This window comes from Acipenser ruthenus, chromosome 5 (genome assembly GCF_902713425.1).
Source record: "Acipenser ruthenus chromosome 5, fAciRut3.2 maternal haplotype, whole genome shotgun sequence".
Taxonomy (NCBI): domain Eukaryota; kingdom Metazoa; phylum Chordata; class Actinopteri; order Acipenseriformes; family Acipenseridae; genus Acipenser; species Acipenser ruthenus.
In genome coordinates, this window is record NC_081193.1 from 71,604,521 (window position 1) to 71,618,652 (window position 14,132).

A 14,132-nucleotide genomic window follows, 5' to 3' on the forward strand; every position below is an offset into this window, starting at 1 on the left:
GTTTGAAGACATGCACCGACATACAAGTATGTGAAATTAGGACCAGATTACCTTGTGTGTAATTTGACCACTCACTCAAATAACCACGGTATAACCTCAATATTAATAGTGTCCTCAAAATCAGGTGTTTTTAAAATCTCACCTATTTATGATATTTGCTCAAACATTATAATGTGTTTTCATGACCTGGGACAGTGCTTTGAACCATAATGCCGTCTGATGTTACCTGCTCTTAATTACACTAATCATATAGTTTTTCAGCATTTGGTTAACTGAATACAGAATCAATTGATTAAATATTGAAGATGTTAAATGAAACAGTAATACACACACAAAAAAAGACAGGGAGACAGTCTTGGGGGTTTTATGGATCTTTTTTCCCTTAAAGATGGTAATTCATACTTTACATACAAAAATATCCTTTCAAATACATACGATTTGTTGTCCTACAAAAACTTCACCCAAATGGACTGGAAAAGTGTTTCTTGGTGATGAATTACAACAGAAAATACACAATTGGTATATGCATCTAACTATACAGTAAGCATTTAAATGAAAAAAAAAGTTAACTAATGCATGTTATTTCTATATAAAAAAAATGTTACAAATAAAAAGTGGAAATAAATAAAACAAAAACAAATGAGGAACCCCAAGAATGAATAAGGTAACTGTATTCATTTAAATGTTGTCTCTTTACACCTAACCTTGGCAGAATCAATACTAGTTAAACCTTTCTCTGCAGCTTTGTGACAAACTACTAAATCACATAGGAATAGTTACAGCTTTAAAGCCTCCATAGGAGGCAGACAGGCAGGCTTTCAAATCCCAGACACTGAGTTTTCCAAGTTAGATAATCTTCCAGCTCTACTTGCAACACATTGAACCACTTCAAAATCATGCAAGTTCAACTCATGTCTCCCACTGCAAGGTACGTGGATCAACTGCAAATGCTTTATATTTTATAACAATCTGCATAGATTAGAAAAATAAATCTGCCAAGAGTAGAAGAGCAGAAACAACTCTGATTTTTAAAAGATCTTGAAATATTAAATTGTCTAAATTGATTGACAACCAAATACAGAATGTCACACACAACGATACATTTTTTTTTTTTTTTTTTTTTTTTTTAAAGTTATTAAAACTACATTTTTTTTGCAAATCCAAAAAAAAAAAAAAAGACCTCAGTGATTTAACAATTATATACAGAAACAATATCCATCATACAATAATGTGTTTAGGACAGATTTAGCTCATCAAGAGGTAAGCAGCTAGTATTTCAATTATTTAAGGCAATTGAGTTGGTGGATTTTTAGATTATCAGGAGACATGGCTAAGGTATCCGTGTGATATCCAAAAAACACACAACTTTAAAAAAGGTGCCTATACAATCGCCACCTGCAGTCTTGCTTCAACAACTCTTTCAGGACCACTATGGGCAGACAACACTGTTTAAAAAAGTTAATGGTTTCAACTGTGATAATTACAGAATAAGGTTTACCTGCCGAGAGACACCTGTTATCGATTTAGGGTCAGTCTGATGGAATTTTTAATAACACGAAGGTTGCTGGTCGGTAATGGAGATGACGCATCTGGCAATTCATTGCTGGGCAGTCTCTGTCAAAAACAAACAAGGTACAAGAAAAAAAACCCACACACAATAGGAAGATTAGTTAAATATTGAAATTCCTGTATTGTTATCTTTATATATTTAAAAAAGTATGTGTATATCTACACACAGACACAGAGTGGACAAAAAAAAATGGAAACACCTGGGTAAATGAGGGACACCAAGTATATTGAAAGCAAGGGCTTCCACACAGGTGTGGCTCATGCGTTAATTAAGCAAATAACATCCCAGCATGCTTAGGGTCATGTATAAAAATGCTGGACAGGCCTGGTTGCCTATAATTATGGCTAGCGTGGCTGCAAGAGGAGACCTCAGTGACTTTGAAAGATGGGTGATTGTTGGGGCGTGTTTGGCAGGAGCTTCAGTGACCAAGACAGCTCAACTTGCTGATGTTTCACAAGCAACGGTGTCTAAGGTGATGTCGGCATGGAACTCCGAGGGAAAGACATCAGCAAAGGGCAACAGTGGGCAGAAGCGCATACTCCAGGATCGTGATATCCGTGCATAAATCGAAGTGCAAGGCAAAACAGGCGAGCAACTGCAGATCAATTGACTGCAAATTTCAACCTGGGGCACAAGCATCCAGTTTCATCAAAAAAGGTCCGCCGAGAACTCCAGAGTGGGATACCAGTGGCCCAACGCCCTATTAAGTGACTTTACATTGCTGTTTCCATTTTTTTGTCCACTACCTGTATATACACACCAATTATATTCAATAAAATCTAAAACTAAACTTACCAGTTTATTGAACATTAAAAGTTTATTTTAATATACTACAGCAACACAACGTGCAAACAGTATATATACACACACACGGTCACGTGTTTCTGGCAATTAAGACAGGCTACTCTTAGCTGACCTGGCAGATGCATTCTCTAGCTACCGCATGTAGTATATTCACAATTGACCATTGAGATGCCAGGCACCAAACCAAGTACAAAAAGCTTGATAACATGCAAACAAGCTGTGTAGCAAACTTTCTATGCATATTTAAATTTAATGCATAAAGAATATTATACGTAATTCATATTCTCTCCCCCATGGGTAAAACTCTCAGTACAGTTTATCTGAAGCGCTGTTTACCTGTTAAAACACATTTAATAAGCAGTACCTGTGATCGTGATGTATCAATGGTTGGGATTGGCATTGGTTTAGTTCCTCCAAGACTTTCCTGTTAAAAGATTTAACAAATTAATTATTTCTGGAACAATACAATATGTAGTTGTGTATAAAAGGATACCATGAGAAAGGAGTTTTCATGAAAAGGTAGTGTCTTAATTATACTACAGGTTACAAGAATAATTGGGAACACATACATTATAAAAAAGATTAAGGGTTTTAATTAAATTAGCAATTACCTTTGGGATTTTTTTAAATAAAACAATTATACCAAATGTAAGAAAGTAGTAAAACAAACAAAAAAATAGGAGGCTGTGTGGTCCAGTGGTTAAAGAAAAAGGGCTTACAACCAGGAGGTCCCCGGTTCGAATCCCACCTCAGCCACCGACTGATTGTGTGACCCTGAGCAAGTCACTTAACCTCCTTGTGCTCCGTCTTTCGGGTGAGACGTAGTTGTAAGCGACTCTGCAGCTGATGCATAGTTCACACACCCTAGTCTCTGTAAGTCGCCTTGGATAAAGGCGTCTGCTAAATAAACAAATAATAAATAAAATAAGACAGTCCTTTATTTTTCTAAAGTTGTTTAATGTTTCAGATGGGGTCCCAACTACTGTTGTATAGGAAGGGAATCTATAGTGCGATGGCAGATTAAATGGATTTCATCCAATTCAAATTGGAACTGAAGCCTGGAAAACAAAGATCAACATAAAACATACGGGACTTGCAAGTTAGCGCTATTGAGGTATGCACAACTTACAGCTGTTTGATATCCAATCTGTTTTCGATAAAGGTTGAAATTAGTTAAACTGCAAAAACCCCAAACTGCATTTGTGCAGCTAATTAAATGGGATACCATTATACATATGTTTTGTTAAGCTGACAAAAGCTCAATAGTTTTATTGCAGCACTCGTACCTATGAATTATACAATCAGACAGTGTAGAATGAATAAAATTACATATTAAGAGGATTAAACTATTTGGAATTCCCAATCGCTTTTCTCCCATCAGCGCAGGAGGCCTGAAGGGTTGGTGGGCGTCCTCCGACTCCACGACCAAGAAGGTTTAAGTTAGGGTTAAACAAAGTATTACTCATTAGGTCTTGTCAAACTTTTGATTTGTGTTACCATATTAACCCTTTGTGGTCCATTTATTCAGCGTGTGTCAGGTCCAATTTATTTTCACATGCGCAGTTTATTTTAGACGCGCTGTTTAAAAGTATTTTTTTTCAACAGTAAAACAGGTTTAAAAGGCACTGCATATCAACAGGACACTCAGTACCGCATCTCCAGCCCCGCCCCACCCCTTTTTTGCTATATTTTTAAAATGCCTCTTAATAGTACATTCTGATAAATCACCTCTTGATCACTTGTTTTATCACCAAACCTCTCAATAATGCGATCCAAGTCGTTATTTTATTACTATAACATCTAAAAAAGATCTACAAATGTCTGATATTCTTTGAGTGCTGGATGTGGAAGCAGCTATCTTGTTTGTTTATGTCCATGTTATCTATGTGCTGTCGGGTCTATCAGTATTCATGAGATACGCCCCTTTTTTTCCCCGGCTTCTCTCAGCTCCTATCGGTCTCACTCGGCCATTGAATGGTTCTCAGCTTTTTCCGGAGAAAAAACGACTAGAGACCTGTTTATAGGACCGCAAAGGGTTAATTTAAGGGATGTTAATATGAACCGTTTATATTCCGCAATGAACTCTAGAAAATGCTGCTGGCTTAGTGCTGAAACTGCCAATGCTTTTTCATTTTGAGTTCTCTTGTCGTTATTGTTCGGTTTGTAATTTTATGCAAAGGTCGGTCTGTTTGGGAAAATCATAACCTATGCATCCCTAATTTAAAAAAGGTAAAAGTTAACTGAAAAGATTCTTACCTGGCTAATAAATTTGCACTGTTAATTTCTGTAGACCAATTAAAAAAGGTCAGAAAACCCAATGTTAGAAGAAGTCATTTGGAAACCAAATAACAAAAAGAAACTAATTAAAAGTCAGTTTAAAAAAAACACCCTAATGTTTGCCTGGTGAATTAAATGCCAAAAACGGTGGCTTCCTCGAACTGAAAATCACTCGATTGAACATCTTATTGGGGGAAAAAAACCAAACTGATTAAAATTAGAATATTTTAAACTCTTTAAAAAAAAAAAAAACTGCTCTGTGTCTCACTAGTATCCGTCTGCTGGATTAAGTCTCAAACTAGATTAAACAGCATGTCACTACTGCATGAAGTCTGATACATCTTCATATCGCAAAATAAATTAAATAAAGAAACACATGGATGCTTTTTTAGGTTATGTTTTGGAGGGGAAAAAAGCATGTTGAAGTCTGGATTAAAAAACAAAAACATCCTCTGCATATCAGTTCCCTAGAAAAACTGCTTGCTCTGCAAACAGGCTGCTTGTACTTACCAATACCTGCCCCGGATCTTGTTCTTGACCACCGTTGTCAGGTGGGTACGGTTCTTTGAATGTAGAATCATCTGAAACGGTCAGCTGAAAAGACAAACATAGCAGTAATATCATGGCAGTGTAATATTTACGTGTAAAACGGATTTCCTTTTTTGAAAATACATGCATCTTTAGTACTCAAATTTTACTCTGTTCCGATTCAAAATTACCTGTAGAGGGAAGGGGCTTCTTCACTACAATGAAATACATTTTTCCAGATTGATTTAATGCATCAATGGTTCATGATCTTCTGGTAAAATAAAGTAGCCAATTCAACACCATCATTACCTTCTCTGTGTCTTTCAGTCTCTTTGGAGATTCCTCCATGGAAGGAGAATGTGGTCTTTTGGGAGCAGTGTAGTTTGCATTTGTTACTCCATTAAGCAACATCTGGACTGTCTGGCTATTTGTTGGCGATGCCAGACGTGGAATAACACTCAAGCCCACCACAGTGGGGATGGTGCTTCCAGCTGAAGGCTGCACAGATTTTACTGCAGGGGCATCAACAGGCTCTAAGAAAACCAAAGGATTTTTCAGACGAGTGGTTCGGACATTAAAAAGCAAATATGTATATTATTCTAGAGATACGTTAAGTTACATACTTGAACCAATTACAGGAATAGACATCCCAAGGTCTGTTTTTGCAGATGGCTGGATAGGTGGAGACCCATCTACACACATTGCTGGTATTTTGCTTGGTGTAATGCTGTTAAACAAAAGTTATGTGTTAATTTTATTTTCATCCGATGTAAAGACTGTGAAGTTGCACAATTTTGAAAAGGAGGAATACCAGAGATTTCCTCACAAACCAGAGTGAACCCTGGACCCAACTTAGGGCATCACTTACTTCTGGGAGTCCTCTGCATCAGTGTTTGGTTTGGAAGGCTTACTCGCTGGTACTGGAGAACTGAAGGGTGTTCCACTGTCAGTGTCCCTTGAGCTGTCCAATGGGTTACCATCCAGAGAACATCGCTTGGACCCACCTCCATTTGAATTGCGGTTTATTTCTGCTATGCTCTGTATAAGGGGGGGGGGGGGGGGGGGGGGATTGATTCATTTCATTGTCAGTACTGGGAGATGCAAAAATAAAAAATAGCAAGGTTTAGACAATACATGCCATAAATTTACCTTCTTTTTCTTCTGCAGAACATCTGGTGGTAGGTACTGATGGAGCTGCCTTTTCTTTACATGAGTAGCTTCAATTTTCATGCCATCTTTCAACATGCTGATGTTATTTGCTTGTCTATACACTGAAAAATAATTTAAAGTTCTTGAAAAAATCAGCCGTGTCAAGACTTCACATAAACGAGAAACAAAAGACTACTATGGTTCTCGGTTGTACCTAGTGTAGTAAATAACTATTGATAAAACGTAAGGTATCAGTAGGGCTTAGTTTTCGGTTTTTATTTTTGGTCACGTGATGTCCCTTTTAAACTCCTTATTTAATTCAAACCAAAACAAAGAGTTCAGTTAAATTGCTTTTCCCAGATATAAAATCTTAATGACCCATTGCAAAAATGTTATAACCTGTTTGCAAATAGTTTCCTCTTAATTACGACTTAAATAAAAAAGGAGCAGTTTTTTTTTCTCACATCATCAAAACAGAAATCATAGCCTCAACCAAGTTACAGAAGACAAAACTAAACTTTTCCAAGAGTTTAACTGAATGGAGTGGGCTAAAACATTGAAAAAGGGACATCATGTTATCACGAATAAAAACCGAAAACGAAGAGCCCTAGGTATCGGTCAAACAAACTGCAGCGGAATGTCTCACTACTCTTTGAAGTCTCACGTCAAACTTGTATAATGGTTCAAACATTTCAATTAGTTTTGCATATTTATAGAGCTCTTTGTAAAGTACTCAGACACAAATAGATTGGAGACTTGGAGCATCACTTTAAAATTGCTGAAATACAGGGTGTAGGAATACATTTCCTTTTTGTTGGGTCTTTTCAGAGACACTATGAAAAATTAAAACTTACCAGTATCTGTGAATGCCTGGATGTCATAGGTCAGATCAATATTTACACTTTCTGCATTTTCTACCTTTTTAAATGAGATGCCAATGAACCACATCGAGACAAAATCCTTTCTGAAAGAGAGAAAAGAGATTATACAAATGCAGGGATGTGGAATAAATAAATCTTGACCAAGGAACAAAATGCTAGAAAAACTGACTTGTCCTTAAGTCTACTTGCCCCCTCCCCGTTGAACAAAATATACAAAAAAGTAGGATATAAAAACTTGTAGGATTTTGCTTTTAATGAACAAGCACAAAAATCAATCAATTGGTGATTAATAACCATTGTTGCTTCATGAAATTTAAGATAAAAAGGTGGAAAGTTATTATGACGTATCACTAATAGTTATATTTTTTATATCTATGGGAAGACCAGTTTGGTATACAAATATCGTGAGATAAAACGCCAAAATACCATGCACTATGCTAAATATTTTCTGCACTAGGCTTCTGAATGATAGATAGGCCAACAACTAAATTAAAATGACAACTTTTTTCTGTATGTTGATGTCAGTAAATGGGAGATGTCTTTCTACAACAGGTTAAACCCTAGTGTGTTTTATAAGTTAGTAAAAATGACAATACGTAAAAGATTCCGTAACTTCTTTAAAAAAAGTGTCCGATTCATAAGATGGGCTACACTGAAACATGGATTATTTTTCGCTGTATTTCGGTTGGTTGCCAGATGCAAGATTTGCATTTTGTTAATATACGGTTTGTTTGTTTTGTGGCCACACGTCCTATTTGACACAGCATTTGTCCTTCCAGATTTATAGTGATTGAAAATGTTTGTTAAAGTTCTGATGCCATCTTTGAATGTAAACAGCAATCTTTCGTTTGTACTTACACCAGAAGAGACCCGAGGTCTTGAAAGCTTGCGATTTAATTATTTTTTAGTTAGTTCAATAAAATCGCCACCTGTGACAGGGAGACCATGTTGCTGGTTCTTGGGAGTGCATGTGTGCCTTAAGGGAAGCAGCTGGGACATGCAAGAGGAAACACGTTGCTAAGCAACTAATTGAGCAGGTGGGCTTCCCCGGCGCCGAGCTGATCAGGAGGTTCGGATTGGCTGGGGGGGGGGGGGGGGGGTGCTCAAAAAGCATCTGTGCTACAGCTTGAAGCTACTGTGTTTTGTTTATTGTGTTGCAGACTTGTATCAACCCAGGAGCTGAAGCTATGGAGCTAGCGCTAATCCCAGGAGGATCTACCCCTGCACACCACAACCCAGGAGAGTGTCCTCTCCACAGGATTAACTACTACAGAACCCTTTAACATGAGGAGGCAGGAGTCCCTGTGAGAAGGCAAGGACTCTGGGAGCCCAAGAATAGGTTAGTTTAGGGGATGTTGATCCCAAACAGTTTATAAAAGGATGGTTTACGAGTAGCAGGTTCCTGGAGGGGGATGTTTTTTTAGTGGGACTAGTACTCACCTTGTGTAGCAATTATTTTTAGCTTGGTTTTGTTTTCTTTATTAAATGTGACACTAGGACTACCATTGCTGGTACCCTAGTGTCAGCACTTGTGTTTATTAAATCTGCGTGCATGTGCAGTGTATCAACACTCAACGCTCTGTGTCTGCCCAAGTACTGTTCAATGACGACCCAAGTTTGTAACAACCCCCCCCCCCCCCCCCCCTTGTTACACAGCTTTTTTTTTTTTTTTTTTTGTGTTTTACTGTGCGAAATGGATAACCAGGTGTGAATAAACATTTAAAGCTTTTTGTAATATGTATAATGTTATATGTTCTTCCTAGAGCTGGCAGTCAAACTTCACTGAGCTCCTACTGTAGACAAAAGCAATGCAAAATTAGTAATATCACTGCAATATTTGAAGTAGGTTTGTTACAGTTTGTGTGACTGAGGGTTTGTGAATTAAAGGGATATGTATATGCGAGTACTGTTTAATTATGAGGTTTAGAGATACGCATTTTAAAATATTTGTGTGTGCAAGACTTCCAAAATTTAGAAACATGCGTGGCTCTTTCCAGCAACAGAACAAACAAAGTGGAGAAAACAAAAAATGGCATTCATTAGGTTATTAAAACAGAGGACGGTTTCCACAACAAGTATTCTTAGCAAGCTTCATCCTTTTAGAATCTGAACTCCACACTGCAGACCTGTATACAGGTCTAGGAGAGAACTCCAATCAAAAACTGCAGGGTGTTCTAGCACCAAGTACGATAAATCTCAAAACAGGCTAGTAAACCTTTTACAGTATAATTATTAAAATTAGTCAGCCTATGGTAATCTTAGTATTGGAAGGAGGAATGCACAGAAGCAGATTTTTGGCAAAAGGATGTATTCCCAGTCCTTATACTATACCTCTTAAGGACAAGGCACTAATTGCTAAAGTAAAGAAATACACATTTCATTTCTTTGAGCAAGTATTACACATATACCAAGTAATATGATAAAATGTGAAGCCCACTTAATAAGAAGTTCTCTAGTTGGCTTCTTTATTGTAGCTGAGTTTTAAAAGAGTCCTTGTTAGACAGACATGAACACAAATTAAGTTTAGAGCTGTACTTCTATTGGATTTACAACATTGTACACACTTGTAAACAAGTCACCAACTAATGAAACTCACTCATTGCAATGCTCCTTTGATCCAGGAAAGGACTGAGGGTTTACATGTGCAAGTGTTATGTACTCATTGCGCTCCAAGTTTCCAACTAGAACTCGAATCTTGGACTCAACGAGACCAATCCTAGAAAAATAAGGAATTTATATTTTAGCACTACATTAAAATTCAAACGTTTAAAAACACCAAGAATAAAATAGTACCAACTTACCATTCCAAGTGGTTTTCTTCAGTAGATGCACTGGCTGTTAATACAATATAATGCCTGTGAATTACAAGGGGGGGGAGGAGGAGGAGAGAAGAATAGATTTTAAAAGTACTGTTTAATGTTGAAAATTAATCCAAAATGGAAATCCAAAGGCTTTATGGCCACACGCAACCCAGACCCAATAAAGCAGTAATAGCCAATACACCAAACATTGCAATCCATTTTGATGGATCTCAGCATGTTCCGTGATCCACCAGTAAGCTATGATTAACAATTATTAGCGAGATTTAATATAATAGTGTCCAATATGTATTATTGTTTATTTAGCAGATACCTTTATCCAAGACGACTTAGAGAGACTAAGGTGTGTGAACTATGCATCAGCTGCAGAGTCACAACAACATCTCACTCGAAAAACAGAGCACAAGGAGGTCAAGTGACTTGCTCAGGGTCATACAGTGAGTGAGCTGGGACTTGAACCGGGGGGACCTTCTGGTTACAAGCCCTTTTTTTAACCAATGGACCACACAGCCCATGAAAAATAATAAAACAAAACCACAACAAAAACATAACAGTATTAAGCATAGGTAGTTACAAAACCTGGTGCAGGCAGGGCTCTAAGCTAACTTTTTTTAGGCACAAAAAATTGCTCAAATTTATTGTTGAATATTTACAAATCTTTTTCCTTTCTTACATAACACTTGTGCATAATTATTATCTATCTAGCTATCTATCTATCTATGTCTATCTTAGCAGACACCCTTATCCAAGGCAACTTACAATTGTTACAAAATATTTTACATACAATTGCCCATTTATACAGTTGTATGTATGTATGTATGTATGTATGTATGTATGTATGTATGTATGTATGTATGTATACACATATACATACACACAAAAAAAACACACTCATTATAGTCAGCCCTTAGGAATTTCTAGTTGCACATGTGCTCCTAAATTAATCTATGTTCGCATATGCAGAAGCTGTCTGGATATTTTCATCTGTGCTACTGGACGACACAGAAGGCTCTCCGCATCAGCTGTAACAAAAACTGTTGTATGCTTATGTTAGTGCTTGTTCCGATTTGTCCCGAGATCCAAAAATCTTTTGCGATCGCAATCTACATATTGGCCACCACTGCAATAAAAGTGAAGTCATTAAAAGCTTTCATAATGGAAGGCTGACCCCAACAGGCCATAAGTGGTATTGCTGCCATCTGTCACTTACTGCTTCACTATACTTTAATAGAAGGCTGAACCCAACAGATTTTTCGATGAGAGCAATTGTGAAAGTATGGTCTATTCAAGTAAAAAAAAAAAAACACACAAAAAAGATTTTAGAACCACATAAAACACTGTTGCTGCTAAAACCAAAACTATAAAAACTACCAGACATATGAAAGGAGGAGCAGAAACTGAAGTCAAAAGATCCAATGTGAACTCACACCACTTGCAGACTTCCAGAGTATACTTGTATTAACATACCTACCAGTTTCAGACTGAATCATTACTCAAGGGACAGAGGAATTAGTGTGTTACAAAGTACTATGAAAACTGAAGTTATACTTCCAAATAGTTAACAAGGAGATGGATAAAGTACATGTGTACAATGCAATAGTTCATATCACTTGACAGATAAAGTACTGATATACCATGTGACAAAGGCAGATGTTAATGCCTTAAGCCAGAAATAAAAACTTTAATAATAATAAAAACACACAACCAGTCACTGCTGTGAATAGAAATTTCACACAAAAAAAACAAACAACCAACCAACCACCACACACAAACCACCATGACTTGCATGCAAAAATATGATGACACGCATACTCTGCCACCTACCTCCAGATTCTGATACAAAATATTTCATTTTATGTAGGGTCTACTTATTGTGGCAAATTTACATATTTTAGGTAGTTTATGGAATAAAATTAGGATCTTGCGGACATCTCAGACCTGCTTAAACACTAAATAAACCGAAATAGACAATATATTTCAGAGCATTATAAAAGTTTAAATAGTGGTACTTGTTTCCTTACTAAAACAAAGCAGACTGCTGTCATTTGTCAAAGGAAAGCCTGCATCATCCCCCAGCACCTGCTGCTGACATTCTGTGGTGTGAAGGCTTGCCCATACACAGACTGTATGTTCTGCATCCACTGAATTGGTTGGAAGTGTAAGGCAAAGCTTTGCCAAGTTATACAAGATGTGGAAATCGATTAGACAGTCCCAATACTCGGTTACCCAAGTGCATCTGACAGTTTAATAAAAAGGCCACATATGCAGCACTTTCATTGTCATGTTTGTTCTATCCAAGAATTTTATTAGTACCGAGTCAAAAGAAAGAAAAACACTTCTAATTTGGGTCAAATTCTAACTAAAGTAAGCAGCAGGTTGTTTGGACCAAGGTGGCTGTGTTAGATTAATCTAGACTAATCTAACTTGGCTACAAACCGACAGGAATACTTTTGGTCTGCGCTGACCTTCAAGTTTGTATTCTGAAAGCTGTGTTTTACATTCTGTTTAGCAGCCTCTTGTTTAATGTGCGATTCTGAAGTTAAATAGTGATCGATCATATTTTCGCCAAAGTCACATAACCAGATGTGCAAAACAATTTACCTCCATCTGCATGTAAAGTTTCTTTGGAAATTTCTTGACAATCATCAGCCGAAATATACTTTTGTCGTCCATTTCTGGTATTTTACCTCCAATGCTGAAAACTAGGTTTTAGCAACCTAAACTAAAACAATACAATACAACACTGACTTTGTCCCACCTCCTATTGGACAGTACCGACCACAGAAAAGCCAGTACAGGATGGACAGATAGGCTGATTTAAACACCGTTGACATGTGAACAGTAAACAAGAGTGGAGTTTATTTTATTAGTCTAAGGGCGTTTTTTTTTTTTTTTGCCCAAGTGCAATGCACACAAGACAGTGAAGGGATTAAAAATGAAATAAAAAAGCCTACCTACAGAATTAAGATCCGTAAATTTGCGGCATGCAGTAGTTAATTTAAAATTCTCCCCCCTTCTACTAGTCCGGTATGCATTGGTCCCTAAAAAGGTGAAAGACGCAGTGACCCCTCAATTTCCTGATTTTCACAAAATCGCAAATTAGGTAGATCCCTAGTTATACGATGTAAAAAGATTAGGGACTTGTAGCAGCAGTTCCTTTTAAATACCTTTTCACCATATGGAAAAAAGATATACATACTTGTACTTTTGAAAAAGGTTTGGTGGTTCGAAGAGTTTTGACCATTCCACTTTCCCTAGAAGTATTTCATCAGTGATAGCAAGACCTAGGGGGGGGGGGGGGGGGGGGGAGGAAAGAAGTACATAAGGACCATCAAGTTATTTTAAATTTATGGAAAAAAAAATACTTGCAAGCTATAACAATTAAATTGAAAAAGTCTGCCCTAAAGATATAAAAAAATATCTATATAAATTGATTGCAAATGTTAATGAAAATGACCGAAAGAGGAACAAACTTAACATAAAATGGACAATATAAAAAAATTACGTTTGGCAGTTACCGTGCTTAAACTCTTCAGTCATTATTGTTCGGGTTGATGTGGACACGTTGTACGTGGAATTCTGTTGCGGATAGGCTGGCGTTATGATTGGCATTAAGTGGTATCTATCCAATGGATTAACCTGTAAAATGATATGCAGTGATTATATACAGTGCCTTGCAAAAGTATTCAGACCCCTGACCAATTCTCTCATATTACTGAATTACAAATGGTACATTGAAATTTCCTTCTGTTTGATATTTTAGTTTAAAACACTGAAACTCAAAATCAATTATTGTAAGGTGACATTGGTTTTATGTTGGGAAATATTTAAGAAATAAAAAACTGAAATATCTTGCCTGCATAACTATTCAACCCCCACACATTAAAATTTGGTAGAGCCACCTTTCGCTGCAATAACAGCTTTAAGTCTTTTGGGGTAAGTATGTACCAGTTTTGCACAAAGTGTCGGAGTGATTTTGGCCCATTCTTCTTGGCAGATTTGCTCCAGGTTGTTCAGGTTGGTTGGACGACATTTGTGGCCTGCAATTTTCAAATAGTGCCACAGATTCTCAATGGGATTGAGATCAAGACTTTGACTGGGCCA

The 14,132-nt window shown here is 37.0% G+C and overlaps 1 protein-coding gene across 3 annotated transcripts in view; it reads right to left on the bottom strand.

Moving 5' to 3' along the window:
- Window positions 1–355: 355 nt before the first annotated feature.
- LOC117402943 (poly(A) polymerase gamma-like) overlaps window positions 356–14,132 on the bottom strand; it is a 28,495-nt gene continuing 14,718 nt past the window's right edge. For 2 of the 3 annotated variants that reach the window (XM_034004650.3, XM_034004649.3), the window contains exons 11-22: window positions 13,547–13,667; window positions 13,228–13,312; window positions 10,011–10,064; window positions 9,806–9,925; window positions 7,183–7,292; window positions 6,329–6,450; window positions 6,048–6,217; window positions 5,803–5,906; window positions 5,489–5,712; window positions 5,162–5,245; window positions 2,739–2,798; window positions 356–1,614 (exon numbers count right to left, since the gene is read on the bottom strand). In XM_034004650.3, coding sequence (XP_033860541.2) covers window positions 1,516–1,614; window positions 2,739–2,798; window positions 5,162–5,245; window positions 5,489–5,712; window positions 5,803–5,906; window positions 6,048–6,217; window positions 6,329–6,450; window positions 7,183–7,292; window positions 9,806–9,925; window positions 10,011–10,064; window positions 13,228–13,312; window positions 13,547–13,667 — 1,353 coding nt within the window. In that variant the 3' untranslated portion in view covers window positions 356–1,515. The remainder of the gene's footprint in view (window positions 1,615–2,738; window positions 2,799–5,161; window positions 5,246–5,488; window positions 5,713–5,802; window positions 5,907–6,047; window positions 6,218–6,328; window positions 6,451–7,182; window positions 7,293–9,805; window positions 9,926–10,010; window positions 10,065–13,227; window positions 13,313–13,546; window positions 13,668–14,132) is intronic. The other variant, XM_034004651.3, reaches the window with a different exon arrangement.